General features: G+C 41.5%; 1 protein-coding gene across 1 annotated transcript in view; it reads left to right on the top strand.

Annotated features, from left to right (window-relative positions):
* Positions 1 to 15,513, top strand: part of eif2b3 (eukaryotic translation initiation factor 2B, subunit 3 gamma) — a gene marked incomplete at its 3' end in the record, with an annotated part of 235,016 nt that overhangs the window by 21,955 nt on the left and 197,548 nt on the right. The window contains exon 3 of the mRNA XM_084327117.1: positions 4,925 to 5,082. Within this exon, the coding sequence (XP_084183243.1) occupies positions 4,925 to 5,082 (158 nt within the window). The remainder of the gene's footprint in view (positions 1 to 4,924; positions 5,083 to 15,513) is intronic.

The following is a 15,513-nucleotide window of genomic DNA, read 5'->3' on the forward strand; positions in this document are numbered from 1 at the left end:
ATTAATAGAAAAAAAAGAAAATTGTATTCGAATGTTGATTTAGAATGCGAATGCCAACGTAACGAACGAAGGTTCGAACGTAACGGGCTCAGCTCTAGAGCATTCGTGCGAGTGCAAATAATTGTGTGTGTGTCCCCCCCCCCCCCCCCCCCCCCCGAACGTCCCTTTCTCTGTACATTCGCTAGTTTGTCACTCAGTATGTGCCTTGTGAGTTGACAGTGACCATTCTAACCAATCAAACGTGAGCTTGATGTTACTTACGGGGGTAATTAATGTGAGCTAACATTAGCCCTTCGACGAGTGGTTTGCATAGACCGTAACGTTAGCTACAGCTTCGTTAGCCTAGCTAATGTTAGCTACATATCTAGCAAGTTATAGACAACAAAAGTTTAATGTGACTGATCTAGTGACTGATCCGCCCATAAATAGCTAATGTCAAATATAAATAACGCAATGGCCATACCAATAGGGATGGGTACCTTTCACATTTGAACCGATACCGGTACCGGTTCCGGTACCCAACGGTACCTTTTTTCTGTACTTTAGTCTCAAGAAATTTAATTTACCTACCTCAGTCGTAAAAAAAAAAATCCAAACTTCAAATAACTACAATTTCGACAGTTTTCGGCTTGTCATTGCTCCGACTGCTTTGTTGTTGAATCAAGTCAAATCCTAGGTAAGCATATATTGTGCGTGTGAATGTTGACATGAAAAGAAAAAAGTAAAAAAAAAAAAGTAAAACTTTTTATTTTTTTTTGGTATCTCACTTGATTCGATACTCGGTAGTACCGACGTGTTTCGGTTCGGTACCTCAAAAGTACCAAATTCGGTACCCATCCCTACATACCAACCCGTTCATTTTGACAGGGAGCTAGTTAACGTTAGCTAGTTAGCCAGCTACCGGTGAATCATGTTGCCAATTGATTTCGGTTGACTAACGTTAGTGAGATTGGCCTACGTTCCGTTACATATTCATAATCATGAGAAGGATAGGAGTCTGAGGCGGGATGTCAAAAGACGACGCTAAACATTTATTAATGTTAAACTCTGTTGACGTTGAGCTAGTGTGCTGACAAGAAAGTAACAAACAATATGGTCCGTGCGGAACCCTTATCCCCAACACATAGTTCCGTGGGTGGTTGTTAGAGTTGTTGACCTTCCACAAAAGATGAATTGTTTAAATATATGTTTAATCCAGTAAGAATAGGCTATATAACATACATCTGTGCAAGTAGATTACATTACATTAACAAAACGTATTGCCCTTTTGACATGTAGCCTATTCATAATCATGAAAGTTTATTTGGAAGTATTTTTTATTCTGTACTTAGTTTGAAAGTGGTCAGACAGTTCCCTCTGTGTGTAATACAGACAGTCTTCACACATTCATAAATAACACTTACAGAAAAGCTGGTTTGTGCACTATAATAAAAGAAGTGTTGTTCAATGGGAAATTTAATTTTTTTTACCGAATACCGTGATATACCGTGAACCGGTATATTTTTGCCCAAGGTTATCATACATTCAAAATGTCATACCGGCACATGCCTAATTACAGTACTGTTATATTGTAAAAACTTTTATCAATAAAAAATATATATTACATATACTGTATATTGTTGGTGCTCCTTACATTTGGGTGGGTGCTCCTAAATTTTTGCTGGTGCTCCCAACTTTTTGAAAAATGTTAATGTTAAAAATGTTAATTTCGAGCCCTGGGTAAGGTTTTTTTATGTCACTAACTTAGTAGGCATAATTTGGTTATTGGCTCGAGTTTCAGTTATGCTTGCCTCATGTTCCCAAGGATTGCTGTCTAAACTGGAGAATACAGTGTCATGGCCGCTTTTAAATAGTAGGCCTAAATCGAGATAGCTTACTTTATCCAGCTACAATTTCTAGGCTGCAATAACAGGAATATATGGTTTAAAAAGTGGGTTTCAAATTAGGGTTTAATGGGATACAGTGACATGTTTATTTTTCTGTCCCTATGTACAGTATTAGTATAATTTAGGGCTGTCCCCGACTAAGGATTTGGATGGTCGACTATGATTGGCCAACATTTGCCGTTAGTGGTGACTAATGGTCGACAAAAAAATTTAAATAATATTAAATTTTTTTTTTTTTTTTGTATCATTCCATTTGGGCTGTGGGGGGTGCTTAATGTCTGAAGGAGTCGACTGGAGGCTTCTTGTCCTCTGCAAAAGCATGCAATTGGTCCACTGATGGATACATCTTTATTTGTCTAGTCTAGTGTGTTCATTAGATGGTGAAATCCTCTTTCAGTGCATCTGTGCCTGTTTTCGTAGGCAGTTAGCCTCTGGTATGTGTGCCATTAGCGTTAGCCACGCTTATAGGCCTCTTTTCTTTTGGAAAGAATGATAAAAAGAATTAAATAAATTTTATTTTTTATTTTTTTTATCATTCGACTAAGAGGTTGGCCAGTCGACTACGGCTCCTTTCGACCGATTAGTCGACTAATTTACTAATAGGGGTCAGCCCTAGTATAATTAGTAGTATGCACAGTATAGTATCCTATTCTCATGACCTGTCATGCCTACCAATATGGTGCAAGCACATAGGCACATCTCATTGGCCACGGTTGTCATTTAGTGTCATTTGTTATTTGATTACCGTCACCTGTTGTTCGCCTACCAAGATGTCTGCGATGATGATGTAATGGAATACTCTGGATAGGGGGGGGGGGTTACATAAACATGGCATATAATGATAACCATAGTTTGCTTTGCTCATTGAAACCTATGGGTTCAGCTGTGGACAGGCTTTGTATCCATGGTGTAAGAGGGCTGATGCCATGCGTGCCACTGCACGGCATTCCTTTATAGCACTAGGAGGTTGGTTGGTTTGTTGAAACATTTCACTGAGCTTATGAGGAGGCAGTATTAGTTTCCTCCAGCTAGTAAGCCCATTACAAGCCTTTTGTTGGGTGTGCGTTTCCTATCTCTGTATTTACAGTCCTGTTTTGCCTCTCACAGCGCAATGTAAGGTCGGGTCCAGAAACCATGGTCTTGTAAAGGGATATGGTGCAGTATGCTTATGTTCACCAGTAAAACGGGGCTGTTGATGATAAAAACCTTCCCTATACGTTATCATCATGTGTGGCCAGCTGTTTACTGTGTGCAGCCAGCTAGCCAAAGCCCTGCAATTAGCTTTTACTAGGCTGACACAGCCATAATGAGATAAATGCCCGGGAGGAGACATTTTTATCCAGACAAGGATAATTAAGGCCAAGGACTATGAGCAAATATTTTGGATTCATTTAGAACTTTTGGCCATTTTGGAAGCCTATTTTAGTGCCAACTTAAGAAAAAGTTAGATGATGTTCTCTCCGCTAGGTTTACTGACAGGGTCCCAGGGTACAGGATTTTACTCACATCATTGTAGAAGCTTTCTCATACCATAGAAAATATTCTTACCTAGAAGTGATTCTTTTGAACCATTGTGTTGACAGACATAACCCTGTTTCCAGGCTACTAGCCTAGCAGGCTGCAGTCAGTGCTTTGCTCAGCCCACCTTACATTGCAGAAATTTGGAAAGTCTTTGGCAACATAACATACAGTATGAGGACTAGGGGTGTAAAACGGTACGTGTATTCGTCCCGTGATGGTTCGGTATGTGGAGCCATACCCAGTTTTTGGAAAACTGTCGTCTAGATGGGTGTGCTGTATTTGGCCTATCCTATGTATGAATTATACCCTTAAAGGACCACGGCAACTTTTTGAGAAATTAGCTTATTTGCCATTACCCTCGATTTAGACAAGCAACCATTTTCTTCTTTGTGCATGCATTAGGCTTAGGGAACAGCCGCACCGTTAGCCTAGCTTAGCATCATCCACTGGAATGTCATTCACCTCAAAAGCCCTGTTTTTCAAAAAGCAACAGGGCTTTTGAGGTGATGAAATCACTGCGCCCAGGCAGCAGTGGTTCGACAAAAAAAAATTCAGAGTATATATCTGCTTAGAAAACGAAAATGTCTAATTATTATTTTTTATTTCTCCACATGGTCAATACAAGGTTTTGGAGTTGTATTTGGAGTGTATTTTGTATGACTGTTGGGAACTAGGCTATACTGGCACACCTACTTCCAGTGAATGACGATAAGCTAGGCTAACGGTGCGGCTGTTCCCTAAGCCTAATGCATGCACAGAGAAGAAAAGGGTATGTATCTGCTTGTCTAACTCCAGGGTAGATGGCAAATAAGCTAATTTCCCCAAAAGTTGGCGTGTTCCTTTAACAGTTCCCCTCCACGAAAGTTGTCAGGCTTGGCAGCGGCAACATTCCAGGTAGGCCTGATACAAGCCCAGCAGCAGATGTATGATGGAATGGAATTTTATTGAGGCACCATAAAGAGCACCCCATGAGAGTGGTCTTACTGTGTGGTATGGACCATAGAGAGCACCCTGGTGAGTGATGTTAGCGTGTGATACTGTATGGCAATACCAGTCCGCTCTCTGCCCCTCCCCCCAAGCCCAACAGTAGTTTCAGCTTCTGTTGAGAGGGAGGAGGGAGCCATGGTGCGTTATAATTATTTTGAAAATGTATTTAGTAACTTGTGATGAAGATGACAGAAAGACAGCCTTTGGTGGAGAAGAAACAAATTCAGTTGTCGTCATATGATGTTCCCAAATCAATCAGTAATTGTGTTTAATCAAGCAGCCCCACTGAGACCTCAGTCACCCTGTTCTCTATTGAGACCCCTCTACTTTATTTATCTTTTTTAAGATTCTTTCTTTTAACATTAAACATTTTCTCAATATATTTAATTCTAGTTTAAGTCTATATTTTGTGATTCTGTGTGAAGGAGGGACTAGCAAAGTAAGACTTTCATTGTATGGTGTTAACTGTGCATTATGACAAATAAAAGTCTTGATCATTATGAAATTACTGCTGTGTTGTCTGCTTTCAGAGGTGATAGTGATCACCACCAAGGAGGTTCAGAAGATGATGAGCACAGACCCTAAGATGAAGATGGATGTGAAGATGAAGCTGGATGTGGTGTGTATCCAGGAAGATGCTGACATGGGCACCGCCGACGCTCTCAGACACATCCAGCAGAAGATCAAGGTATGCACTATATGTATAACCTTTTTATTTGGTTAGCAGAGGGGGCTAGGTTAGGCTGAGTGTCCACCAGTAACCTGTTAATTTGGTTAGCAGAGGGGGCTAGGTTAGGCTGAGTGTCCACCAGTAACCTGTTAATTTGGTTAGCAGAGGGGGCTAGGTTAGGCTGAGTGTCCACCAGTAACCTGTTAATTTGGTTAGCAGAGGGGGCTAGGTTAGGCTGAGTGTCCACCAGTAACCTGTTAATTTGGTTAGCAGAGGGGGGGCTAGGTTAGGCTGAGTGTCCACCAGTAACCTGTTAATTTGGTTAGCAGAGGGCGCTAGGTTAGGCTGAGGGCAGGATCCACAAAGAATGGATTGTGCGGTGCTAATTGCACCCTTACTTACAATTCATTATGAATTGAAAATGGGGGACCCTGATGTAAACAAGACGAAAGTATTTTTCTCTGGTCTGCATCCCCTTAACAATTGTGTGTATTGAGCCATACTGTATTGTACCTATTCTGCAATCTGTTCATACAATTCTCAATCAATCAATCAATTACCTGCGCGGTGATTGATTGATTGAAAATGTTATTAACAGATTGCAGAATGGGTACAATACAGTACGGCTCAATACACACAATTGTTAAAGGAAAACTCCAACATTTCGGGAAATTAGCTTATTTGGCATCTACCCTGGAGTTAGACAAGAAGATACATACCCTTTTTCTTTTCTGTGCATGCAGTAGGAGTAGGAAGACATGCACGTTAGCCTAGCTTAGCGTCAGTCACTGGAAGTAGGTTCCTCCATTAGCCTAGTTCCAAACGTCTTCCTACTCCTACTGCATGCACAGAGAAGAAAAAGGTATGCATCTTCTTGTCTAACTCCAGGGTAGATGGCTGGAATATATAAGCTAATTTCCCAAAATGTTGCAGTTTTCCTTTAACACTTTGAGAGCCAGTCCGTGTTTTCCTTTTTACCCCCTTGAATGCCCACATCCACTCCAATGTTAACGTTAATATCGCCTAGTCTATGTTTTAAATTATGGCTATGTGTCTAATCTGCCCGTCGCTTATCAAAGACTCATTTTCCAGTCAACATTGTCGTGGCAGATTGTTTTTTTATCGCTTCATTTCCGTTTGATAGCATTTTCGCGGAAAAAACAACACATTCTATGATAATCGCCTTTTACTGGAATATTCTAGAACGTTGTAATTTTTCTGCCTATTTATGAATCGTTTTCAAATAAACGCTAGATGATCGATAGTATATGTGTAAGCATTCACGCTCGTGCCGCCAGTTGAAAATCGATTCTCCTATTTTCTGACCGCGAGCAGAGTCAAACAGTCTATCACCATAATCACATAAAAGCTTATATATCCGTGAAAACGGGTCTGATTATCCTAATACTGATAACATAGATTCCTTACCTGAGATCAGATGGTATCCAAATGGTTTATTCCAATTCCCGATCGCCATTCGAAAAAATCGCTCATTTGATTGATCCATCGTGTATACAGTAAAACACATATTCCCCGCGGCTCGGAGGCTCCAGAGTGAACTCTGGTAGACCCCGGTTACATGAGTGAGAAGTAAAATGTGGAGTGCAGGGTGTTTTTTCTCATTCATTTTCATTGAGTCCAATCTAAAAGGGTGATTTACCATCTGGGAGACGATAGGGGGCGCTTTTTCACATCTGAGCGCCTGGGGTGACTGGATCTCCAACGGTAGGCTCGCTTGATGCAATATGATTTCAGATCGCTAATAAAAAATAAAAAAAAAGAATAAAACGAATATTCTCGTGAGTGGGCATTCAACCCGGGGGGTAATAACACGAGAAAACTCGTGGGTGGCATTCAAAGTGTTAAGGGGATGCAGACCAGAGAAAGACGTTTGTCTTGTTTACATCAGGGTCCCCCATTTTCAATTCATAATGAATTGTAAGTAAGGGTACAATTAGCACCGTGCAATCCATTCTTTGTGGATCCCGCCCTGAGTGTCCACCAGTAACCTGTTTATTTGGTTAGCAGAGGGCGCTAGGTTAGAGTGTCCACCAGAGACCAGCCATTGCTTCCTTTTCACGTTGATTTCAGTGGAAACGCTGTGCTATTGCTCGTCCCGACTAGGTATGGGTCGTTTAACTGCCATTAAACAACAAAAGAAGAAGTTGGTGCCATTGTAAATCTTATGTCCCGTGAGGTTTATCAGGTCAGAGTTTCTAACCATCTCATTCGGCCCCATGCATTTTGACATTCATATCCAAAGACTACCAGTTTATAATAATTAGACTAGAAGTCTTTATTTGCCATGCAGTTTAACACACACACGCGAGATGGGCGACCCACAGGAACACACACACACATGCACTGAGTCGCCGATGAAATGTCTCTCTGCACTTTTCCCATCACGTTGTCCTTCCCCCCATGGGCAGCCGGGAGCAGATAGGGCGTCAACGTGAGCCGCGCCCCGGGGACCAATCCAAGTGCTCCTGTCCGTCTTCGTCAAGGACGCCACAGCGTTAGCGATCTGTTGTGCATGTTTTTCCATTGGGTTTATCTTATTGGGGGGGAAACCCTTGCGAGCACGGGGAGAACATGCAAACTCCACACAGAAAGGCCTGGGAGATACCCCACCTGAGTACCTGGCATCATGGAAACCTGGTCCCCAAGCGGGAATCGAATCCTGGACCTTCTTGCTGTGAGGCGACAGGGTTAACCACTACACCACCGTGCCGCACAGTTTGCCCAGTGATCAACAGCACAGGCCTCCCTGTGAACCTTCTCTTCAAGGCATTTAGTCTAGATAACTGTCAGGTGACATTGAATGCATTTACATGCACACATTGATATTCTGAATACTAGCTGATAACCCAGTTAAGCAGGGCTCTACGCTAACCTTTTCCCCAAGGAGCACAGGAGCTCCTAAATGAAAAAATGTAGGAGCACACAAAGAAATGTAGGAGCACACAAAGACATTTAGGAGCACAGTGAAACATTTTCAAGTAATACAGAATTTATTAACAAACTATTTATTACATATTATACTGTCCGTGCGTGCGTCTGCATACTAAGGGACAAACATCTGTGCAATAGCACATACCACCAAAATCACACATTTGCCCATGACGCAAATAATATCGGTTTTGAAGCTGCTTTTGTATGTTGTAGTGTTGTCACGATACCAACATTTTGACTTCAATACAGATACAGATAGGAAAGGCAATGGAATATATTATTATATGACAGAACATGGAAAATTCTTTATAAAATTCTTTAATTAATTATAATTTGAACGCTATTGAAACGTAAATCAAATGTTACAGCTGCTGAGCTATATACTATAGCTACTGTAGAGAGAGATACTCTCAGCTCCCCCCTTCCCTCAGAGAGAGAGAGAGATACTCTCAGCCCCCCCTTCCCTCACTATTGGATGCCTGAGCGTTCCCAGGGATAGCTTACAGTAGTTAGCGTTAGCAGGTTAGCTTAGTTAGAGTTAGCAGCTAACATTAGTTAAGGTTTTTAGCGCGACGTGGGTATACTATACAGGAATGGCGAGGATGCAAAGCATGTTAGACCATTGGACCTGTTACTCGCAGAGTTTTCCTTGAACATAGAAACAGAGTGACTAGTAGTTATAGACCCTTAAGCCTCCTCGGAACCGATATCAAACTGTACTCTAAGGCAGTGGTTCTCAAACTTTTTACACCAAGTACCACCTGAGAACGTAGCTGGCTCTCCAAGTACCACCATATGACCGGCGTTAAAATGCAGTCTATTCAGCTATGCACAGTTCACGCAGGAGGCAAATGTATTCCTAATACCATTATTTATTGTTAACTTTTGTCAGACACAGCCACAATGTACAAAGGGGTAGCACTAGAACTAGCAAACGCTTCCACACAACTCATACAATGCAAGGGGCATTGAGAACATAATAACTAACATTCTCACATAGCAAGTGAGAAAATTAAGAACAACTGTATTTCAGCAAATGTACTTAATTCTCTCTCTATCTCTATCTCTCTCTCTCACACAGCAAGCAATTGTCCATCATTCTCTCTCTCTCACACACACACACACACACACACACACACACACACACACACACACACACACACACACACACATACATACACACACACACACAATTATTTTGTTACAAAAACTTAATTTCCTGCATTCTACTGCAGGACTTTTTGAATTTTTACCCTTTAAATGCCAGTGTTTGTGATGGGCATCACAAATTATTGTAAAAAAGAAAAGAAAACACATATTCAATACATTTTTGAATTTTTACCCTTTAAATGCCAGTTTGTGTGATGGCATCACAAATTATTGTTAAAAAAAACACACAAAGTAAAATATTTTCAATATATCAAATGCAAAGTAGGCTACATTTTTCTGGGGGGGATTATTACAGGCTAGGCATGTGTCAATGATTAGCAGCAACACAGATTTTGATGGATTTTTTGTAATGTCAGATTTAACAGCAACTCTTGAAAAGTGGGAGTATTTCATTTTTTATCTGACATTAAAAAAAAAAAAAAAAAAATTATGATCAGGGCTGAAGTTGAATTAAAGACTGTTTAGACTGAATTACTCTCTGTCACAGTGATCTCCTGGTTGTTCCCCACTTAGGTTATCTAACTATCGCGCCGCCGCAACCAGAAACACTGGCCTGGCCTGCTTCTAAGTTCAGTGGCCTGACTGAAAAAAAAAAGTGTGCTTTTTTGTAAATGTTTTCAAGTACCACCAGCAGTACCACCAAGTACCACTAGTGGTACGCGTACCACCGTTTGAGAACCACTGCTCTAAGGTATTAGCCATCATACTTCAAAAGCATATGACGTCTTTAGTTCATCCGGATCAAACTGGCTTCATAAGAGGCCGCTTGATCACTGATAACATAAGACGATTACTACACGTACTAGATGCCAGCAAGGACGACACCACACCTAAGGCGATGCTGTCCCTGGATGCAATGAAAGCTTTTGATAGGTTGGAATGGTCGTATCTTTGGGCAGTATTAGAAAGGATGGGGTTAGGAAAAGGATTCATTGATATGATTAAAGTATTATACAAAGACCCATCGGCCATGATTACAACAGGTATAATCACCTCCGAAATCTTTCCGGTATCACGCTCTTCTAGACAGGGTTGCCCTCTTAGTCCCGGACTATTCGATTTATCATTAGAGCCTTTAGCACAATATATAAGACAATCCCAATCCATAGAACCAATCGTAATCAAGGGCACACAACATAAAATTAGTTTATATGCGGACGACGTAATACTGTTCATGCAAAACCCCAACACCGCAATGCCTCATCTTCTCAAGTTGATTGATGACTTTGGCGATCTATCGGGATTTAAGATAAATTGGCCGAAGTCGGCTTTCCTTCCACTTAACGCCCCTGCAAAAAAATATATACTCCTTCCAGAAGAGATACCAATGGTTAAACACTTTAGATGTTTGGGAGTTGAAGTATTCCCTACCATAAGCCAAACGGTGAAGTACAATTACATAAAAATCCAAAATAAAATCAAATACGACTTTGACAGGTGGTCAAAACTAAAAAACTCAGTACAGGCACGGGTATCAATAGTTAAGATGGACGTCCTACCTAGAATCAACTTCATCAGCTCAATGCTACCGTTACCCCCTCCGGATGGTTACTGGAAAAAATTACACTCTTCCGCATACAAATTTATTTGGAATAACAAACCACCACGTATAAAAAGATCCACCGCACAGAGAAACAAAGCCGACGGAGGTATGGCATTTCCAGATTTTTTCCACTATTTTAAGGCGTACACTTTAAGACCACTGACAACCTGGTTTGATCCCCAAGCATCAGTATCCTGGAGAAATTTAGAAGTAAATATAGTAGCACCACATAGACTGCAGGACATAGTATATACCAAATTATCAATTAAGCAATGCGAACTGAAATTTGGCCCCATTATTACTCATGCGATCCGGATATGGCGTGAAACACACAAAAAAAATATTCTAACCCACATAAATGGCATAATCATACTCCCTTATTCAATAACAATGCACTCCTGATTGGAAAACGACCTATAAGATTCCCTAGATGGGAAAAGCAGGGCATACACACATTAGGAGATGTTTTCAACAAACAGGGTTTTTGTAGTTATGAGGAAATACACAAAAAATTTAATCTCATCAGTTCCACATATTATTTTTACACACAGTTATTGTTATGTTTGAAGGCTCACGGTGTCCCATTAAGGATACCAATTGTACACCACAGATACCACAAATTCTTCTATGAAAGAGAGACATCGAGAGGTTTTGCATCAGATTTTTATCATCAATTACTAACGTCCTCGTATGAAATCCTCCACCTAGACTCAGTCTGGAGGAGGGATATACCAGACCTGGAAATAGATTTTGATTGGCAAGAAGCCTGGGCAAATGTTCGACTTGCATCACGGAACCCGGACCATCAACAAATCAATCTTAACTATATTCATAGGACATACTTGACTCCTATAAGACTGAACAGAATGGGTCTTAAACAAGACTCCAAATGCTCCTTATGTACAAATGGGGACGAGGGTACATTTATGCACATGTACTGGGACTGCCCACCAGTTAAGATATTCTGGAAAGAAGTGACCCAGCAATTATCAAATCTCTTAACTCTGAATATACCTGTACACCCCTCTGTATTACTGTTGAATGATGTTTTTGAGTGTGCAGTACCTATACAGCTAAAGAGATTGGTTTTATCTGGTATCACAGTGGCTAAAAAGCTGATAGCATCACGATGGTTTCAACCGGAAAAAATTTGCCGGAAGGTCTGGATTCTTACATATCTCGATGTGATTTATCTAGAAATATCTACAGCAAGAATTTTGGGTCTCAGTGAATCCAAAATTACAATGTGGTTAGAAGTGGTGGAGAGAATAAAAGCTAGCATATAATTGTAGTGCCTGGTTAGGAGCGAATGATAATGGATGGATTATCCAAGGGGGGGCCCGGGGGGGGGGGGGAGCGAGCGAGAGCATATGTGTGTAGGGTATTAGATAGCAGGTATTAGGTGTATATCTTCTATAAGACATTTATTTAAATGGTGATTTCATTGGATGTGCACTGTTAATTAATGCTTGTATATCTAATTTTATGTTGTCATGTTTGTTTATGTGTTTGTCTAAAAAATAATAAAAAAAAAGAAAATACAAAAAAAGAAACAGAGTGACTCGCGAGTTGAGTTGTTATAGAGATGGTTTGCGCTGCTCTGTGTCTATTATGAAATGACAATTGCCCGTTGACACGCCCACTATGCAAAACTATTACTCGCACACTGTGCTCCTAAATGATTTTTCCGATTCGCACAAATCTATTTTTAGGGGCAAATGTGAGTGAAATGCTCGCACCTTAGAGCCCTGTTAACACTTTGAGTGCCAACTACAAGATTTCTTGTTAGTTCATGCCAACCGTTGAGTGCCAACGACGAGAGATCTCGTATTTTTTTGTATTATCGATTTCCATAAATTTTTCATCAATCTAGCCTCACGTGGGGATCTGTCTGAACTCGAACAGGAAAAATATCGCCCCCTATCGTCTCTCCGGATGGTACTGCACCCCTTTGGATTGGATTGAATGAAACGCATGGAGAAAAAAAAGTCCTGCTTCCACATTTTACTTGTCAGACAAGTAACCGGAGACGATCCAAGTAATCGCCTACCACGAGAACAGCGGAGAATGTGTGTTTCCAGTACCCAGCGTTGGATCAATAAACGCGATCGATGTTTGGAATGGCGATCATGAATTGGAATAATCTTTTTGGAGAACATCTGATCTGAGGTAAGGAATCTATTTTACCAGTCTTGGGATAATCAGAGCTATTTTCACCTATATATCAGCGTGTGCCGTATGTGTTTGTCTGTGTGTGTGTGCGATCAGGAAATAAGATAATCGATTTTTTCAGCCTGCTTCTATAGCGTGCATAAGTACACATATACTATCGATAATCTAGCGTTTATTTGAAAACAATTCATAAATAGGCCGAAAAATGACAACGTGTTTTGTGTATTCCAGTTTATCACAGAATCTTAATTTTTTTCTGGAACTTTCAAAAAACGAGCGTTTTTCAAAATGGTATAAAACGGAAATGAACCGATTAAAAAAACAATACGTTTCGACAATGTTGACTGCAAACAAGTCATTGATAAGCGACGGCCATATTAGACACATAGCCATAATTTAAGATATAGTTTATGCGTTCGCAAATATGAGAGCTCTGTCATTGAAGTGGGTGGTGGCACGCAACAGGGTTCCGGGGCACCGGACCCGTGGCACTCAAAGTGTTAAGGTCATAGGTAAAATGATTAATCTGTGAGCGTAGTACATAGCTGTCAACATTGGGATTTGAAAAAATGGGAGATTTTGGCACCGCCCCCCCTCCCCCCATTTATATATTTTATACCCAGTACATTTGCACTCTGGTTGGAGGCCAAACATCTTTCCGTTGTACTGTACTTGTGCTGTATAATGACAATACATTTGAATCTAATTAGACTGTCTTATCACTCTCTGGATGCTTTAGAGAGACACAGAATGACGAATTCTTTGTCGTTGTTTCTGTTGTTTGATTCGTCGCACAACAATGAAAAAGGCTGAGCTTTTCATATGCTTGTAACTTCGTCGTCAAACTCCACAGCTATGGCACCTGTTGAGCAAAAGAGTCCAGTGATTAGATTTGATTGTCCTTTATATTTGCAAAACATTCTATCTATAGATCCTTTTCACAGCAGCCATTTAACAGAAAGCAGGGTAAACCTAGGCTAGTAGATATTGGCTTCCGGTATGAGAGCGGAAGAGTAGCACGCATGCGGTGAGGCTCCTGGTCAAAAGAGCGAAAAACTGAGAAATAAGGACCCGAAAAGTGATTTGAAATGAAGATGCAAACGAGAAGGAAGGAGGAGAAAACAAATATGAAGGAAAGAGAAATGGAGAACTCACAGGAAGAGGAGAGTTCGATGGAGCAAAACCCCCGAGGCGAGACCGAGAAGGAGAAGGCGGAGGAAGGGGGAGTCTCGGCTGAGACAGACAAGGAAATGCCAGGATGGGCCGTGCTCATGCAGGCCGGGATATTGGCGACCATGAAATTGAACTCGGACACGATGCAGGCAAACATGAAACTGAACTCGGACACGATAAGAAATGATATTGGGAAGTTACGGGAGGAATTGAGGAAGGAACAGGAGGACTTCAGAGGTGAAATGAATACAGAAATCAAAAGGGTGGATGAGAAGATGGCGGAACAGGACAGTAACGTGACAGAGGTACAGACTAGAACGGCGCAGATGGAGGAATGGAGCACAGAGATACAGGTGTTAACGTGTGCGATTCAAAAGCAAGAACAGATGGAGACAAAGATATCGGACATGGAGGGGAGGTCACGGAGAAATAACATCAGAATATGGGGATTGAAAGAAGGAGTCGAAGGGGAATCGGTGATCCAATATGTGGAAGAGCTTATCAAAGAACAACTGAAGGAGACGGGACTGGAAAAAATAGAGATACAGAGGGCCCACAGGGCGTTGGCTCAGAGACCGAAACCGGACAGACCTCCGAGGGCGGTGATTATTAACTTTCTGAGGTTTGAGATTAAGGAGTTGATACTCAGAACCGCGTGGACCAAAAAGATAGAAATCGAGGGGAAAAGACTGTCGTTTGATCAAGATTACTCGACAGCGGTGGCAATAACACGCAGGTCCTACGCGGGACTGAAGAGAATTCTGAAAGAAAACCGAATGAAATTCCAGTCACCCATGACCTCGCTAAGGATTCACTGGAAGGAAGGGACGGTGACATACGCGACGGCGCAGGAGGCGGTGGAGGAGATGAGGCGACGGGGGATGCAGATGGCGGAGGAAGGAGAGGGAAGGAGACAGGAGGGCCAGACGCGGAGCCTGCAGCAGAGATTGGAGGGGGCACGCAGATGGACCAGAGTGGGAGATCGAGGCCCGGGAGAGGAGGGAGGAGAGAGGAGAAGGCCGAGATGAGACGTGACAGACCGAAAGCGGAGACGGATGAGGAGGCCAGAGACGGAGAAGGAGGGGAGAGGAGGCGGGAGGAATGATGAACGGATGAGTACACGCACAAGAGATTGAAAAACTATCCAAATAGAGACAAAATATAGACAGTACTACTAACATATACATAAACACACATTCCCAGGTAGAGGCAGGATATAGGAACGAACATAACGTATACATGGACACATAATACACAGGCCGACGGAGGGAATAAATGGAAATATAATTAGGTATGATAGACGGAACACAGAACATATTGAAACAAGTACATAGACACACGCTGAGAGTAACACAGTTGGAAGGGATTAAGGGGATAAATGGACATCACATAGAAAATAAAGAGGAGGAAAATAAAATGAAAAGGGGTACACAGAAGAC

This window comes from Notolepis coatsorum (genome assembly GCF_963971535.1).
Source record: "Notolepis coatsorum genome assembly, chromosome: 13".
NCBI lineage: Eukaryota > Metazoa > Chordata > Actinopteri > Aulopiformes > Paralepididae > Notolepis > Notolepis coatsorum.